This window comes from Melospiza melodia, chromosome 4 (genome assembly GCF_035770615.1).
Source record: "Melospiza melodia melodia isolate bMelMel2 chromosome 4, bMelMel2.pri, whole genome shotgun sequence".
In the NCBI taxonomy this organism is placed as follows: domain Eukaryota; kingdom Metazoa; phylum Chordata; class Aves; order Passeriformes; family Passerellidae; genus Melospiza; species Melospiza melodia.
The window spans coordinates 65,636,684-65,655,037 of NC_086197.1; the positions used below are offsets into that span (position 1 = coordinate 65,636,684).

Consider the following 18,354-nt stretch of genomic DNA (forward strand, 5'->3'; position numbering starts at 1 on the left):
CACATTATTTATCCTATGAGAAAGTAATAGGTTCATTATCATTAGCAGGACATAACAAAGTTCTCCAGAAATTTTTCCATCAGCATAATCAAAGCAGTTCTTCCAAATTATTCTGGGTTCTATGGGAGAGCTAGCTTACAGTAGCCCAGAATAAGCCAACAAGTGATGACCTGATTTTCCATACATTTAAGGGAAAATATCTCACAATTTCTTAATATTAATACCTCAGAACAAAGTCTATAAATACAGGGATGAATGCTAAATCAAAGTGCTTTAAGAGAAGGAGTTCATGTCACATTCATCATATGGAGAAAAAAACCCAGCAGCATAGTATCTTCTTCAAGAGAGAGCTCAAAATTTCTGCTCTGGTATTTCTTGAGCTCAGTCTCACTAATCTTTCTAACCTTGGAATACCTCCACCTACATTGGTGATTTTGTGTACTGACAATGTTTTTCTCAGGTGTGAATTTGTCTTGTGTTGGTGCCACACACTCCAGTACACCAGTGTGGCACACAAAGCACTGAATCTCCAGGAGGAACCAGGGTTAAAACTGCAACCAGTGCAGTATCTAAAGTACTCCACTTGCAATGGGGATGTAAGGGTCTCCAGCATTTGCTCTTTGTCCTCTTCTCTCTGAAACTGAAACTGGAAATGGCTTGGATAGCTGTACACTTACCCATTATTTTCCTCCCCTTATCTGTGCTCCTTTTGGACTCCTCTTATGTGATCGATTGCAGCTCATCATCAGACTTGTAAGGCTTCCTCACCCTCACCTCACTTCCTGATCTTGCTCTACCCCTACTACACCCTATGTGCCTGGAAAAGCATGCTAACCTATTCCAGGACCCTTAAGACTGGCTGATGAACCACACTGCTGGCTGTTCCCTCACTGAGCAGTGGCATTTCACCCTTTTCTGCACTGGGCCACGGGCCTCTTTAGCTACCGTGCTTTAAGATTCTCTTCTTGGCTCTTGTCCCTGACCAGCTGGCCTTAGTTCTTGGGTTCCCAGCTCTGACTTGGATTTCTGATCAACCTGCCTTCAGCTCAGCTTTCTTCTATGCTATATCCCAACTTGTGAAATCATCTCCTTATTCCTGAACATGCTTTTCTTCTCTCTTTTTGACTGGGTTATCACTCCTGTACTGCTCTAGCTCAACCTTCCCAAGAGTCTTGGGAACACAGACTTGACTATGCAATTAAAGTTATTTGCTTCTACTTATGAGGGTTTGCAAAGCAATTCTCTAAATTTCTTCAGTCCTTCCTTTTTGAAAAATCTAGCCCTTTGTCTTCTTAGCTTAGGAAATCTCTGAGCTTTGAGGACAAGCAGATACTTCATGTTTATTTCCTCATTCTGCTGCTCATTCCAAACAGTTTGCTCCAGGAAGAGCAATACTAAAATCCCATGAATAAAAAGCTTTGTTTTCTCTCAGGAAGGTATTAGTCGAGTCTGTGGCCCTTAGGATTAAGCCCTGCAACCTCTGCTTCTCCTCCACCAAGCAGATTTGAAGGACAAGCTCTTCTGCCCTTATAAAAATTATGCTGCTCTCAAAGGGTATTATATTAATCTTCTCAAAGTTACTCAGTTGACTTACAGCTCCAAGTATGGCCTGTTATCTTTAATCTTCTCCTCTCTAGAACAAAATGAATTCTCCAAACATCACTGTGTTGAACGTCCCTGTGGTTTTTCTTTTTCATTATTTCTCCTTGCTCCTGACTCTCATTTTAGCCTCTATACTATTGTTTCCTTCTCAGCTTGAACTTTTGTGTAAAAAGAAATTTAGAGTTCACAACTACTTTTCTTTAACATGTAATCTCAGAAATCCTGCTAGTAAGACATATAAAGATACATAAACATTGGCCCTGAAAAAAAGTACAGTGAAAATTGCACACAGTTGCTCCATTTTGAAGCAAGCAGGACACCCTTGATAAACTCACCCCTTAAGGATGAGTCACTAAATGCCTGCTCTGTTTTTAGCAGAGCAGGGAAATTGGCTGGCTGCTTCATCAGTGATGCCACACCCAGGCTCATCCCTTGTGATACCACTGAGAAGATGTTGTCAATCAGTCCACTCTTCACAGAGCTACTACTGAGACAACAAGCACAGCTTTTTCTAGACACATCAAACAGAAACCTTCAAATGCAACCCAAAAGTTCAAGAAACGGAGAGTTACTTTACCTGGTCTTTCATGCTTTTCCCTAAATCTTTAACATCTTTCATGTTAATAGCATTCTTTCCTCCCTTCTCCTTTCCCTTCTTCTTGTTCTTCTTTTTGAACAAGCATTTCTTACAGAGACAAAAGCAGCAGGTGAGGATTAATAGGACTGCAACTATGGCTATGGCTATTAAGGCCCAAGGTGGCACTGGAAGAGAAAAAGACACACACACAAAAAGAAGGTGGTAAACTGTTAGTAGGGTTAAATTTAGAAACAAGCACATTTCTCTCACAGCTAAACCTTTTTCAATGAAAATGCCTGGCAGAAATACCTGAGATCCTTTCTAAAATATGCTGTCATCATTTATATATTTCTCCCAACTGAGCATTTGCCCATACAAAGCCAATTTAACACATCTATCTATATACAAGCCTGGTGACACATATCAAACTCACCTGCAGCTATTTTGATTCATCAGTCATCTGAAAAGAGTATATCCAAAATATTTACTCTGTGCAATCTGTAAAATGCTCGGCACATTTAAGCAATTACTCATTTCTTTCTTTAATCATCTCCCCAACCCACCTGGCATTGCGGCTGAATCGGGTGGAACTGACTGGAAATTTCCCTTTTCTGGAATGGTGTCTGATCCAAGCAGTCAGTTCTAATGAACAGCCCTTTTCCTCTGCCCACTGCTGCACTTGACAGATTCGCAGATTCCTCGCAATAGCTGCAGGTCAAGGTCACCAGTGCAGACAGACCAAGGACAGAGGGCTGTCCAATCCACGGGCATTTGCCCTAGCTGGCATCATGCCCTAAACACTAGCAAAGTTTCAGCTGTATTCTCACCTATACTCTCCTATAAACAAAAGATTGTGCTACAGTTTTTCATTAAGTTCAGGCTGCAGGACATGGCTGAAGCATGAATAAATAGGAGAACACTTACTAGCATAAAATGTTCCTGTTAAAGATCAGAATTTTTGGAAAAAAGCAATTAAGATGACACTTAAACACAAGTACTCCAGAAGGCAATTATCTTCACACAAATCAGCTTTAACGACTACTGATTCCCACATTTAAGCAGAGCACCTGACAAAATTTTAAATCTTGTAAACTGTCATTTTCTAAAATCTTGAAATGTACTCAGTTGGTCTGCAAGATACTCAGTGCATTACCTAAAGGTCTCTAATATGATACAGAGCTACAGAGCAAAGCCAAAAAGTGAATCAAATTTGACATGTTGACGTCAGTGAATCACAAAAGGGAATGGATGGTATAAATAGAGAAAATTAATTGCCTAAAGGAGCTAAGAGGAGTGCAAAGCATAGTCACTGGAACTTCCACTACAAATTACCAGTTCAGGAACATGACAGAGCATCTACACCTTCCTTACTCTATATTTAATGAACTTGTTTTCTAACTTTAATTGAAACGACCCTAATGACAGATAAAAATCTAGGAGAATAGTTAAATATTTCTGTAATATTTTTGTGCCTTCAATTGTTCATTAAATGCAGCTGCTATAAAAGGAAAGCTGTACCATATGTAGAACAAATGAGAACTGATTACTAAACAAATGAATGGTAGGACACAAATGGTGAATAGATTAGCAGCTGTTTATGGGATGTGTTTTATGAAGTCAGCAGCAGCAATTCTGCAGTTAAAGCTGCATTAGATCTGCACTTATCACAACTTAAAATCTGTATTTCATGCATTAGTATTTAATTTTGTCTTCATATCTGGTGTAGTACCATTTTGTAGCACAACTGATGCTTTTACATATTTTTTTTCACCCAGCACTCAGAAATGTAAACCCATCATCTTTCACAAGAACTATGTGCTCTACTCAAATTCTAAACTTCACATGTACTTACTCTGAAACAGCATTTACATAACACTGTATCTAAGATAATCCACAGGAGTGATGATAAAAGGAAATTAATGATGCACCCAAATTTATCAGCTTTTTGTTTCACCGATTTGTCAGAATGAATATGGGGAATAGCAACAATATGGGATGGGGTTCTGCCAGGAGGATGCCACTCTGTGAGGTAAGAGAAGAGGAACACAGCATGAGCAGGTAAACTGTGAGAATCAATGGGTTGAGGAGACAGGGAATGTAGGCATTAACAGGACAAACACATATGCATCCTGCAGATGAAAAAGCTTGTGTAGGTAGTGAATTCAAGTGCCTTTGTGCTGAAAGTGTTGTATCAGGTGGTATTCTGGCACTGCTGCCTTGGTTCTTTGTAGCATGAACAATGTAGGGTACCTTGGGAAACATCTGAAACACTTGCAGATACCTCAGCTTATTTTTTACAATGTGTTGTCTGCTCTCATCTGTTTGTAATTTAATTTCAACCAATAGCTCTTGTGATGCAATTAAATGATCATTGAATTAATATCTGGGACACCGAGAATTATGCAGAATTCCTCACTTACCTCTTCAGAAAAAATCTGCTAAATTTTTATTAAACAAAGCATTAGCACTAAAATAAAAAAAAATGGAGGCAGCACAAAATCTGGACATTTACAAAACCACTTCAAATTTCAAAACCAAAAAGGAATGGATTATTTTTCCCAATAGAAGTGTACTATCTCTGTCAAAGAAATGGCTCATTTGAACATTGCTGTCAGCAGAGATTGCCCAGTCAATGGATGTAAATAATAGATTTTGGACAACTGAAACATACAGCTATCATTGGCTTTGAGAGACGTTTGTTTCCTTTCAAAAGCATGACACAAATATTTTAAAATGTTAATAATTTTACATAATATTGACAAAATTTTCCAGAATTACTAAAGACTTTGAGAGTTTTTCTACCTGTGTTCCCCAATTTATGATGGTACCAGAAGAGCCTTAAATTTGGAAAAGATAAGGTTTCAAAAGCTACCTTTCTATAAAGTCATTGTCAGGTGGACAGACTGAAGTCACTAGTCAGTTTGGAAGACTCAAATCTGCAGCCTTTTATTTTTAAGGATCCTGTTTACCAACTGTGACTAATTTCTATAAAAACCTTATCAACAGTGTAAGAAATTTCTTTTTTGTGCAGCAGCACATATTGAAGATCCATATTGATTATTGATCGATTTCAGTTGGACTCTACCCATGGTTATACCAGATTTTCAAAGAATTCTATTTTACCAGTGGACAACAGTGGGAACCTACAGTTTGAAGACTACCTCCATCCATATTGTACCAGTTTGACCAGGCTGAGCAGCTTGAAACCTCAGGAAGTCCCTGGACACGAAGCACTGAACAAAAGAGCTCTGTGGCAGATGACGCAGGGTGGGTGACTTGGAAAATGCTGATCATGACCCATGCAGATCAAGGTGTCAGGGAGCCAGAAGCTTCTTGTACAACTTGTCTTACCGACTGCCTGCACAAGGGGGTGCTTTGAAACAAGCAATACTTACCTACCCGACTGAGCAAAAGCTATGGGTTTAAGGACAATGAATATGTGTGTAAACTTTCTGGTGTTTCAGTGCTATTTTCTTTGTTCTACTCCTCTGGGAAAATACAGAATACTTATTTTGAAGAAGCTGTCATGAATGTCTAAGTGATTTGGTGATTCTACAAAGCTCTTAAAGACAAATCTATAAGAGGGGATTTGCTGAGTAGCAGTTAGTAAATAAGGTCTTGAATTAGTGTTATTGATCCAATCCAAAGTATGCTCTAGGACTTTGGTGAGAAATGCAGGAATGAAGCCTATTTGCAAAAGAAGAGTGTAGAGAAAAAGAAACACATGGCTTACTCCTGGGCAACAGCAGGGCACTGAAAGGAGTAAGCTCTAGGAATGTGTTGAATCAAGGCATTTTGAGTACCAATTTTGCATACTTCACTCATGCTGAACAACAGTCAGACATGGATGCAGATAAACGCAAGCTCTCTTATCTCTCTCTGTTGCCTCCTTCCACTAATGCCAGACATTGTTATGTGCATGTTGTGGGTCATTTGATGCACTTGATATATTTCACAAATAAAGCAGCTGTGATGCTCTTAGATTATCATTTTAGTTTGGGCTTAGGAGTCTGCTTACAAGGCTTATCTCCAGACCATACCCATAGGTTGTGCTTGTACTCGTGTTCTGCAGCAATTTGTGAGGGCACAATGGACACAGTGGGAATACACATTCCCAGAGGTCACCTAGTGATGCTCCAGCTGCAAAAGGCTATTTGCCCATGAGAGCCAAAGCACTGCCCCTACAAACCTCGAGCCCTCAGGACTGACTGCTTCATTTCACTGACTTACTTCTGCTGAGCTGCACTAGGTACAGCTTGTGTCCCAACCTGTCATTAAATCTTGGTCCTTTGAGCATGCTAGATTCTAAGGGAAGGATGTATTACTGAGGTATTCAATTTAAGAGCTACAAATTTTGTCCTTTATATAAAGACATCCTTACTTGGCTTTACACAAAATACTTGGGGAGGTACAGGCCTCGGGTCTAAAACTGACATTTCCGTGAGATGATCTAAAATTACCAAATGCCTTGGAGGACATCTGACTGCAGAGGAAAGACTTTAAGGGGGAAATCACAAAACGTGTAATGGCATCAAAGTGCTGCACGCTGGGAAAGAGAATAAAATCCTTAATCCTAATGATTTTCTTCCCTTTCTGAGTGCAATGTCAGAAGAAACTTTACCAACTTTGAACACAAATAGAAGGAAGGTCAATGAAGAACTGAAGAGAAGGACTGAATTAAAAAGTGAAGACTACCATACCAAAAATACTGTTCACCAAAAATTCCCAATTAAGCAATTAAGCAGCCCCACTTAAACTGTGACAGCAAAGGACTATCAGATGATGGCAGTTTTCATGTTATTCAGGCCCATAGCATGTTGGAATTGATAAATATTAATAATCTGTGTTTCAGAGGGGGCATGATGGTTAATAGGAGCTGCAACTACCAAACAGCTGTATGTGAAGCACATTGCTGTAATCTAAAGCTCTGGTAGCCTGAATATGGGCTCACTGGCAGTTTTAGTTTATGAAACTGTAGTTTTTTCTTAGCTTTTTGCACTTACAGCTTCTAATCAGGGAGGAAATTTCATATGTAGCCATATTCAGACTTTTTGTAAAGAAATTCTCCAGGGACCATGTTCTGGAAATCAACTTGACATTCATTTGAAGCTACTTATAGAAAATGTCCTGAAAGCAAGGACCCAGGTAAAAGATACCACTGTGATAGCAGAAGGAATACAAATGTGATCAATGCAAAGAAAAGAAATGCTAAAACATGGTAAAATGACTCAGGAAAGACAAAAAGTGAAAATACATACTTGCATGTGCTGATAATTTAAATACTAGCATTCAGGCTTACATAGCTACATTTCCACCCCAGACACTCTCCTGCGTGACCTCTTGTTTTAACAGCATGCTTGCAAAATATTACTTTTACTTTCTTACATTCACTACAACATTTCTTTCTTCTGTTTAAAGTTCACACTGCTACCTTTGACCCATCACTAGAAAGAACCATCACAAAACAACTTAATGAGTGCACTCATGCTCATATTTCTCCCCTCTATTTTTTGAGCATGTGCAGTTGCATAAGACTCTCTCTATGAACAGTTTATGGAAGTTACTGAAGCCTTAACTTTACTAAAAGAGGTACGTTCTGACAGTGAAAGATCTCCACAAAAAATAACAGTCTGTGGAAGTGCACTGATCAGATGAGTTCACTGACTGAATATACCTCTGCCTATAGCTTTTCAGACATTATCATGCAAGATTATGCAAAATTTCTATGACTGAACATGCCATTCTTTGCAAACAAATGCACACTGAATTCAGCAGTAATCCCTGATACACATACAAATTTAGCCAAGGTGCTTGGGCTGTTTGAGACTATGATGTGTCTACTGTATGCTCAAAAACTGGAAATCAAAATGCATAAAAGAACTAAGATATTTACCTGAGGGCAAAACCACACCTACTATTGTAATTTGCAGGTCATTTATGTTTATTACTGCTGGTATGAATTCACTTTTTACAGCATGTGTTGTGTTCTGTCAAAGTAAAACACAATTACCCAACACTGTATCTTCTTCCTGCAGAGCACAACAATTTGTCTGTGCTCCTCCCTCCCTCTTTGTTTTGCTCCCTCTCTCCTCCAGTTCTTCACTGCTCAGTCTCATCAGCTCCTCTGCCCCTCCTCTCTGGAGACACATGGGGAGAAAGCAAGAGAAAGCAAGATGGGAGAGTCCAGATGAGACAGGATGGTGCAGCAGCCAGAGGGAGGAAGTAAAGCTGCTGAGATATCTCCTTGAAGGAAGTACCCCAGAGAGATTGGCCTTCAAAGGCCTTCAAGCTTAAATGTCAGGTTTCATCTGTATAAATATTACAATGAAAACAGCTCCTCTGTTTACCTCCCCATTCCCCTTCACCCCCAATCAAAATGAGACAGAGTAAAAGCAGAAGAGTGTTAGCACAGCCCTGTGCTCTGCTGGCTCTGTCACTGTCACTTGGGACTGCTCTCTTGGGCTCACTTTCAGCTCAACTAGGGCACCACCTCTCTGGTGGCCAGATGACTCCTCAGCAAGATCCCTCCTGTGGTTTCTGGCTGCTCTTCCCAGCAGTGCCATGCTTCTGCAGGGATGTCAGCTCTCCTCTTACCCTTTCACAGCTCTCAGCCCTCCTGCAGGCTCCTGCTTCCCACTTGCTCCAGCAAATACAGCAATTTCTTCCATTGCCCTCTATGAAAGATGATACACTGCACCTGGCACACAGGGACCCACAGGAGACACCAGCAGCCCAGCCTCCTGCTGGATGGCACGTCCCTTGGGAATGACTGTAATGCTGGCCAGTGAGACAAACAGAACAGTTCCCCTTTCCAGCAAAACCTCTAGGTCACTTCATACAGAAAACAGTGTAGGGAAAGGAATGACTTTGGGGAAAGATGCCTTCTACTCCAGTAGGGTGGCTGCAGCCAGGCGAGGGTAGGTCTCCTCCCAGGTGACCAATGACAGGATGAGAGGACACAGCCTCAAGCTGCACCAGGGCTAGGCATCAGAAAAAAATTCTTCACAGAAAGAGTGCTTCAGCATTGGAATGGGCTGCACAGGGACGTGGTTGAGTCACCATCCCTGGAGGTGTTTAAAAAAGAATTGATGAGGCACTCAGGGCCATGGTTTAGCTGATAAGGTAATGTTGGGTCACAGGTCAGATTCAGCGATCTCAAAGGTCTTTTCCAGCCTAGTTTACTCTGTGATTCTGTGAGATAATATTTTTAGAATGGTTACTCTTATTGGCTCATATATCTGTTGCCACTAAACTTTTAAAATAAAAAATGAGTTCAGCATCTAGAAGTTACCAGAGACAGTACTGGGGCACCCTGAGCAGGTGGGAAAGATGAAGAAGGCTGGAGCCTCCAACAATACCTGAAAGTCAGAGAGGTTTGCTGAGTACTCTTCACAAACTATGTAGTAACAACAGCTGAGGCCAAATTCTTCCTTGACAAGGGACAAAATAATCCATGAGGCTAATATTCAACCATGACAAACAAATATGTAGAAGTCTGAGATGACTGCTTTCCATCATGTGAACAATTCTGTTCTGTGGTTAAAATGATGCTTTAAGTTTTAGCTTTCAGTTTTCCAGGCTCTGTACTGCAGCAGTACATAACTCTGAACTTCACATACAGTGTTAGCACCTTCTCCTCACAGTTTAGTCAGACAAAACAATCCTTTTCCAGCCCGAGACCCAAGAACACCGTTGCAGCTTCAGGCTCAAAAGTTATAAACAGTGAATTGAGAAGAGCAATCTGGGTGAATGGGACTTCATAATCTGAAGCTGTAATTGGACATTTAACCCTAATATGGACCAAAACTTATAAAAGTCTAAAAACTTGTGATCCAGTGTCCATCTTGGGTGTAGCCTTGGCCAGGCTCTTGTACTGCCCAAGGTTCATCCTTTGAAGGCCTTTTAATAAATACCTACTTTATTCCTTTAACTCTCTAGCCTCTGTTCTAGGTGGCCTCTCAAGGCATCAAAACCACCTTTCGCTTTTCTTGTGATATCCACAATATATTGAACCTCTAAAGACTGTAGGAAAATAAAACAATAAAAAAATCTGACTTGGAACTGGAAGTTCCAAAGGTACAAAATACTCCAGTTGTATCAATCCCAGGACTCAAAAATCAAGAGAATAAGCCTCAAAAATAATGAATCTGATGGGAAAAATAAATTATGCTTATGTATGTTTGATTTTCTTGCTTATTCTTTCTTGCCTATACATCTTTAATTGTTCGCAATGGACACTGGTCTTATACTCCTTTTCAGTTTGTATCACATTTTCCAGGTTTGCCTTGTGAAAATGAGGGTCAGTCATGTATTTAAATGTTTGAAAGTGGAATCACATTTCTTGCATTCTAGAATTAGTCATGCATACTACATATGAATATTATAAATTCCCACATTAAGTATGAACTCCACTGCCTAGAAAGAAAGAGATAATTTGCATACCTTTTTTATAAAGTACTATGCAGGGGTAAAGTCCTTTGAAAGAGGAACAGATTTGTGAATTATGATGAGATGAACTTATAGAAACTCTGTGTTTGTCAATGTTCTATTAACATATACAATATTAACACAGGATGCTACTACACAATGACAGGATTAAAGGACATTAACTACTATAAAAAGATAAATACTTGAATAGTACATCAATTTCCCAGTTAAAGTAAGAAACAGCTTTATTTCTTTCTGGTAGTTAATATTACCTTAAAAGTTCTCAAATAGAAAATTGCTCATATTCACCAGCAATTTTCACTGATAGACCACAAAGTGTTCTTATAAAGGAGGTAGGTATCTGAACTTCACAGGTGGAGACACGTGTACATACAAAATAAAATTACCTTGGTTAGAGCACAGGAAACTGTGGGAGCATCAGAGCAGCAAAGTTCATGTCAACTGCAGGTCCTAGTCACCCAGCCACAAGTACAGGGAGCTAAGGGCTGGAGGATGCCATGCACATGGTGCAAGCAAAGGCAACCTTGGACACCACCAGAGCAGGCACATCCAGTGCCACCCTGGGGTGCATGCACACTGCTCGGGGCCCTGGTAGTACAGAGGCCACCCAAACTCACAGCCAGAATGAACCCCTCCAGCACACCAAATCATCAGCAGCGTGGGCCCTGTAAGGCAGCCGAACCATACACACATCAGAGGTGCCCTACATCCTAGCATCAGGCCCCTTAAGGCTGCAGTCTTTCCAACACATCTCACTGGCACCTCAGCGCCAGGAGCCTTGCTCAGCCCTTAGGGCACCTGCTCCTCTCTGCTCCTTCCCAAGCAGCAAGTCAGAGGACCACTTTGAGATTTTTTGAATGGATGTTTCATACAAAAGAGTGATGCTGCTGAGAAGGCCAGGAACACGGCACTTCCTACCCTGGTGAAACAGTTACTATCTGTAGGGTAGTTACTGTGCCACAGAGAACATCATGACATGCCTTGCTCTGAAAATGTTCCAGCCTTGTGGAAGCCTTTGGGACCTTAAAACTTAATTTTATCATTATAGATCTGTAGCACAAACAAAGAGATTTGAGTTTCATTTGTCATGCTCTGCTACTGTGGTGCAGCAACCCTGGATAGATTCTAGGTGCCTGACAAAGCTGCTCTATCCCCTCTCAGCTGGGCAGAGGAAGGTCCTGGGTCAAGAAAAGGACATGGAAAGATCACCCATTACTGTTGTAAAACAGACTCAGCTTGGGAAAATTAGTTTAATTTATTACCAATCAAGAAAGGTATGAGAAATAAAACAAAATATTAAAACACCTTCCCTCCACCCCTCCTTTCTTTGTGGGATCAACATTTCTCCTAACATTCTCTACCTCCTCCTCCTCAGTGATGCAGGGGGACAGAAACTGGGGTCTGCAGTCAGTCAATCACACATCTCTACCCTACTTCGGACTCCTGCAGGGGGAAGACTCCTCACACTTTTCCCTTGCTGAAACATGGGGTCCATGCCATGGGAGACAGTCCTCCACAACCTTCTCTAATACATGTTCTTCCCACGGGCTGCAGATGTTCACAAACTGCTCCAGCATGGTCCCTCCCTCAGGGTGCAGTCCTTCAGGAGCACACTGCTTTGGTGTGGATCCTCCATGGGGCCACCAGTCCTGCCAGCAAACCTGCTCAGCAAACAGCTCCTGCCAGAACTCTGCTGTAGCTCAGGCTTCCCAAGGGGTCACAACTTCCTTCAGGCCTCCACCTACTCCAATGCAGGGGCCTCCCCAGGCTGCAGGTGGATCTCTGTTCCTCCATGGACCTCCATGTACTGCAGGGTCATATCCTATCTCACCATGAGCTACACCACGGGCTGCAGGGGAATCTCTGCTCCAGGGCCTGGGGCACCTCCTCCCCTCTGCCCAGACCTCAGGGTCTACTTCTTACTTGAAGCTTTAGAAACAATCTTTTTTCCTTCCTGATTGCCATTTCATTATCCAGACAGCAATACTGTAACCAGAATACACACACTAAGATGAAGCACTGAATTATGGGATACCACAGAGTAAAGAGAATTCCCTCTTCACACATACCAAACTGATGAACTTGACTGTAGAAACAGGTCTGCTGTTCCTTAGCTTTGTTGGCAGTTCATATTTCAATTTCCCACCTAATTTAAAAATTTGGTGAAATTCTCAGTGAAATGTACTGCCTCTCATTATGAAATCAGGTCAAATGTTAAAATGTCAAGTACTTCTATTTTGTAAACAATCAAATTCTCTTCATAAAGGTATGACAGCCTTTCCTTTACAACTGTATCTTTTGCCTCCATCCATTACAGAGTCCAGGAGAGCTATAGTATTGACTTTGAACAGATACTAAGCAGGTTCTTATGTCTGTTTTTATCCAGCCCTTGAAAAGGTCTATGATGAACTTGTTTCTTTGTCCCTCTGAAAGGTAAGATAAAGACAGATTAAAAAGACTCTTCTACAGCCTAGAATGTTATATATATGCATTGTACATGTGTTCCACTCATTAAAGAAACAGATGAATTTTGCAGTTAAGGATTTTGGGAACAGTTAATTACAAAAATTTATTAATACTTTCAGACATAAAAGCCTTTGTTGGTATTTTTCTTTTTTTTTTTCAAATAGGTTCAACAGGAATCATTCACATACTTAAGTATAGTAAACAGTGAGAAAGATCCATTTTTAATAGGCTGGGGACCTTTTTCGACAGTGTCCAGAATGATTTACCAAAAATTAATTGCATGGTTGTAGTACTGATAAATCAATTATAAAAACAGTCAAGGAGCAAATCAAAACCAATCTTCTTCTTCCAGAGAGAATTGTTAGTACAACTGCAGAACATAGGCAGCAACTGACCATATAAGAAGGCACATTTCTTTCTGTGACAGGAATGTACCTCAAAAAGCATATTCCCTGTGCTGCCCAGTAGTGTATGCTCAGTAAAATCAACCAAATATCCATATTTTTTGATCTGTTATTTTAAATGTATAGCTAAAACTTTGAACAAGATTCTTTCATTAAATATTATCTTTATTAATAGACATTCATTTGTGTGTGGGTAGTGCCTACAGGCACTGACTCAGAAAAAATGCCTCAGCAGATCAGCCACTGCACACAGATGAAATAAAAAGACAATCTTGCCTGAGAGGCTTTTCAGTGAAAGGGCCCAAACCTGTGGGGTGGGCACGTGCCCGTCTTGGTCTGACTGCCCACAAGAGCTGTGCCTTTGCCCAACCATCAGCCTACAAGGATGCACCAGACGTGCCCACTGCCAGATCCAGTGGGTCCAAGCACATCACAGAGCTCCCCTGTGCGTGGTCCTTGCTAAACAGCCCTTCTATCTTCTCACCAAGATCCTCCTAGATCCTGTCCCCCTAGGACATGAATGCCCTCTTTCTGGAGAGAACCCACCCACACCATTTGGCAGCTCCATATCCCAACGGTGGCCAAGCTAATGGCTATGGCTGGGCCCTGAAAGAGAGGACACAGCAAATGAAGCAGCTCTCTTCGCCAGGATGCTCCAAAAGAAGTGCCTAAGCTGACTGTGCTATTGAGGCACTTCTAGTTTGCTCCAGATTAAGACTATATAGTCTTGTCTCTTTTTTTTGCACAAATGGTTGTATGGCAAGCACTGTCCCACCGAAAGTTCAGTGTGAGATTAAATTCCCTGTCCCTAGTCACCCTGACTGAAAGATCACACATAGTTCATCATTTTTGTTTATAGGCTGGCTGTAATGCCAACATTGGTCCTGCAGGTGCTGCAGGTACAATTAGCATGAGCCACACACGTGTTCATGGGGATCATCAATAAGGTGCACTCTTTTTGGTGCAGTGTCCTCTCACATCTGAATGCAAGTGGTGCTAAGATTGCCAGGTAATCATGGTCTTGGTGCATGACCAGCAATGCCTGAGGTGCAGCATCCACAGGTGAGAGCTCAGACCATGTATCAGCCATAGAAAGAGGGAGAGCAGGGTGCTGGATTTGGACTGAGCTATTCCACCTCAGGATGGCTCGGCTCACCGCAGCAGAACTAAGCCAGGCTGGTTGCAGTATTATGTGTGCATTTTTCCAAGGGACATCAGATTGTACATCAACAGTATCAATCATGCAGGGTATGCAGGAAATTCCTGGCAGGCATTCTGCTCAGCTCGTGGACATGACAGCGGTTCATGAGACTGGGGCATAACGCTGTGGGCTCTGCTGCACTGCTTTATGGTGTGTGCCTGGTCAGGGCAGCTGGGCCATCTGCTCTGCAATGTGGGCTGCCAGACTGCCTGGGGGTGTGTGCTGAAGGATTCAGTGGTCCCAGGCTGACACCTCAGGCATTCAAACTAAAATCTTTTTATGACCTCTATCTATTAAGCAGAGGTGCTGCTTTGGGATATTTATACCAGTTTTTCAAATTTCAAGAGAACAGGTACCAACAGACCAGCTATCCTGAGCCTCATCCTAGTGCTGGGATGGAAAGACAAATCCATTCTTGTGTCACACCTCACGTCTGTTTAAAAAAAGCACCACAAAAGACAAATCCCTTTGCTCCTTCCTTGCTAAGATAAACTTGCCAAGAAATCACCACTGGCACAAATGCACACAAGAGCTTTTGCAGCTCTCTGCTCTGTTCCACTAGCACACAGGGTCTATCATGATGTGTATAAGAATACATATTATAAAAATACAATTTTGTGGAATCTGCACGTTATTAGACACTTATACATTTAATACAGAAAAATGAAATGAAATTTAATCTGCTTATTCACAGACTGTATACAACTCAAATCCCTCAGACAAAATGTTTTCACCTGCTATTTAATAAAAAACCAGGCTTTGACCTTTCTTTCTCTTTTTATGTGCTCATTTTCATTTTAAAAGACTGAAGCAAAGAATCTAAACATGGGTTGAGCCCTTGCCTAGTATTTTGACCTCCTTTATTTTGAAAGAAGCTATCAAGGTTCCAAGCTTATATCAGCAGCGGCCTTTGTCAGAAAAAATCTATTTTCAAGGTAGGGTTAAGGTTAATAGCCATGTTGCTTTTCTTTTTCAGAAGCTCATTTAGCAGCACAATTATGATGACAATGATGATGATTGATTACTAAATTCTGTCTTTTTACACAAAAAGCACCATTCCTGACTGGATAACCATAAATGCTGTAATGATCATTAACGCTGTTGCAGGAACCACTGCCAAAGTGATAAATAGATTTGGTTTACATTAGCTACCAGTCTAAAAGCATCATTTGACCTCATTAATAGATCTAATAAAATCTGGAATTATGCTCCACAAGAAGACTGTCTTTTTTAGAAAAAGAACTCCATGGCTTTTTTTCTGATCTCCATAAATATAAGAGCTGAAATTTTGTACCATTGTAAGGTCACAATTCTCTCCAAAACACTCAATGCAAATGCTGGGCATTCAAGTTCATCGCAATTCTTCAGTCTGGAAGAAACTTAAACTGTTCCTGGGAGGCATTAAAAGATACCTGTACAAGACCAGTGAATCTGCATTTCTTGTAAAAGTGGTCAGCTTGCTGAAGGAACCAAGGACATATTTATGCATAGAGGTCTGTAAATTTCATGTTAGTACACTGAAATTGCCCCCATATTATATGGTTGATGTACAGACACAGCATTTTAGATGTGTGAAAAGACAAAAATGCAGACTACATTTGATGCCTCAATCCACAGTTACTACATGCTACAGTTTCTTTGTTCATCTTTAAGGTACATGTATAACACACTCCTCACTGCTACTGTACTTCTCACTCTGCCTACCCAGCAATGTCAGAAGTTCATAATTCAGCATACTTGGAATATGTTTTCTTTCATACTCTGCTTTAGCCTTCTGCTAATTAGCCTAAATAATTACTTTACATGAGCTCTACTTAGGTCTTCTATTCAGCTGGGCCATGAGAGTGTGTTATAACTGTTATAGCTGTAACTCAAAGTGATGGTTTTAGTTTCACACTCAGATGATGTGGATCTGAAAGAAGCCTGGAAAAGACTGTTTTATAGCTCATATATCATCCTGAAGGACAGCACTACATATTCTTGTATAGTGTGGATTAATAGAGCTAGTTTGTACCAATACTTTTTTGGTGGACTTGTCAAGTGAAAATAGCTACTATCAGTATGTCTCTTAAGAGAGAAACTCTCCCTAAAAATCTCACCTACTATTTTGATCACCCTTTTAAAAAAGTGACTGTAAAGTAGAGGGTGGAGTATGAATATGCTAATGACAGCAGAGGAACCATGAAGACTTTTCATCAACTTCTGCATTTTATTTGGTGATTGCTGCTGATTCTAAAATTCAATAATGTTGACAACGGGAACCAGAAATCTGTTCTCCCCTCTGATTTTAGCCTTTAGTTTGAATTATTTCCTACACAATGCCATGACTTATAGCATGAGTTAGAAGTGCAGTCATAAATTAAAGCTTCTGGCTGGATGAAGGAATTTAATCTAAGTCTCTTAATTTCCTGGAGGAACACTCAAACTATAAGATTAACATATAAAGCTTATATATATGAGTGGTGAGCTGTGCTACCAGTTTCGTATAAGAAGACTCAGCCTTGTTTTACTCCTACCCTCATTCACCCAAACAAGGACTGCAGGCATCTGACCTTCAAAGGGATTTTAATTCCCCACTGTTAAGTGGGCAGGTTTACCAGTTTGCTGCTCTGAGACATGTGTAAGGGATTTCAGATGAAAACCTTCCATTTTAAATCCTGTATCTGGCTTGTTGCTGGACAGCCAGCCTGGGAGGCTTTTCATTGTTCTGAGACCCCACGACTCCCACCTGTGCTAAGTCTGAAGGCCAGCCATGTAATACTAAATGCAGGCTGCAAGGTTTTCTCAAATAATGTCAGTCATTCTTCCTGAATATGACAGAAATAAATAAATTCCCTCTCTCAGTACCAGACTCCACCTTTGATTATCTGCATTAGGTGTCAGTTTTGCCTTATGCTGCCCAAATGAAAAGCAGACACATTCTGGGCACTTACATCCCTTATGGGATCTAGTTATAGAAGCTCAGCTCACAGAAAGAGCGTCCTTTCCTCCATCCTATCGACCCTGACTGTGCTCAGCACAGATTGATCCTACAAGTATGTCCAGACCAGACTTTTTGCACTAAGTGAAGCATTCCTATAAGGGCACATTGAAAACTCAATGCTGACATGTCACAGCTTCTTCCTGTAATTGGGAAGAGAATAGGAAATAGAACCATATGCGAGGTCTTAAAGTCAATTCTCAGACATTCTTGTTTCATTTTGCTGCAGAAAACAGTCATCAGGGTCTGACTCTGAAGTTCTATACTTGACTTGAATCTACAGTCCTCTGGCTGACACCACTCCAAGTTCACTGCTTATCTTTGAATTGCTTTCTGAATGATTTGTTAGTTGCATAATCAGAGAATAGTGTTATGTTCCTTTTAACAACAGGAAGCAGCAGGCTTAAAGATCACAAAGAATGCCACTAAACCTCGAGAGCAATGAATTTAACACCAGAGCCTGTGTCCTCTCCTGAGACAGGCATACATTTAATTACAAAATAAATTTTTTACTCTAGTAATATTTTGCTCCAGTATTTACAGCCAACCTTAGAAGCTGCTCATGATGAACATATTTTCTTACTGCTATTTAAAACCCACTGCATCCCCTCATTTTCAAGAGTTCATCTCACTTACTAAAATCATTTAATTAAACCCTATTCTTCTTACTGGATTA

The 18,354-nt window shown here is 40.8% G+C and overlaps 1 protein-coding gene across 4 annotated transcripts in view; it reads right to left on the reverse strand.

Moving 5' to 3' along the window:
* Nucleotides 1–18,354, reverse strand: part of SYT1 (synaptotagmin 1) — a 333,529-nt gene that overhangs the window by 86,722 nt on the left and 228,453 nt on the right. For all 4 annotated transcript variants that reach the window (XM_063154985.1, XM_063154982.1, XM_063154984.1 and 1 more), the window contains one exon: nt 2,180–2,364. In XM_063154985.1, the coding sequence (XP_063011055.1) occupies nt 2,180–2,364 (185 nt within the window). The remainder of the gene's footprint in view (nt 1–2,179; nt 2,365–18,354) is intronic.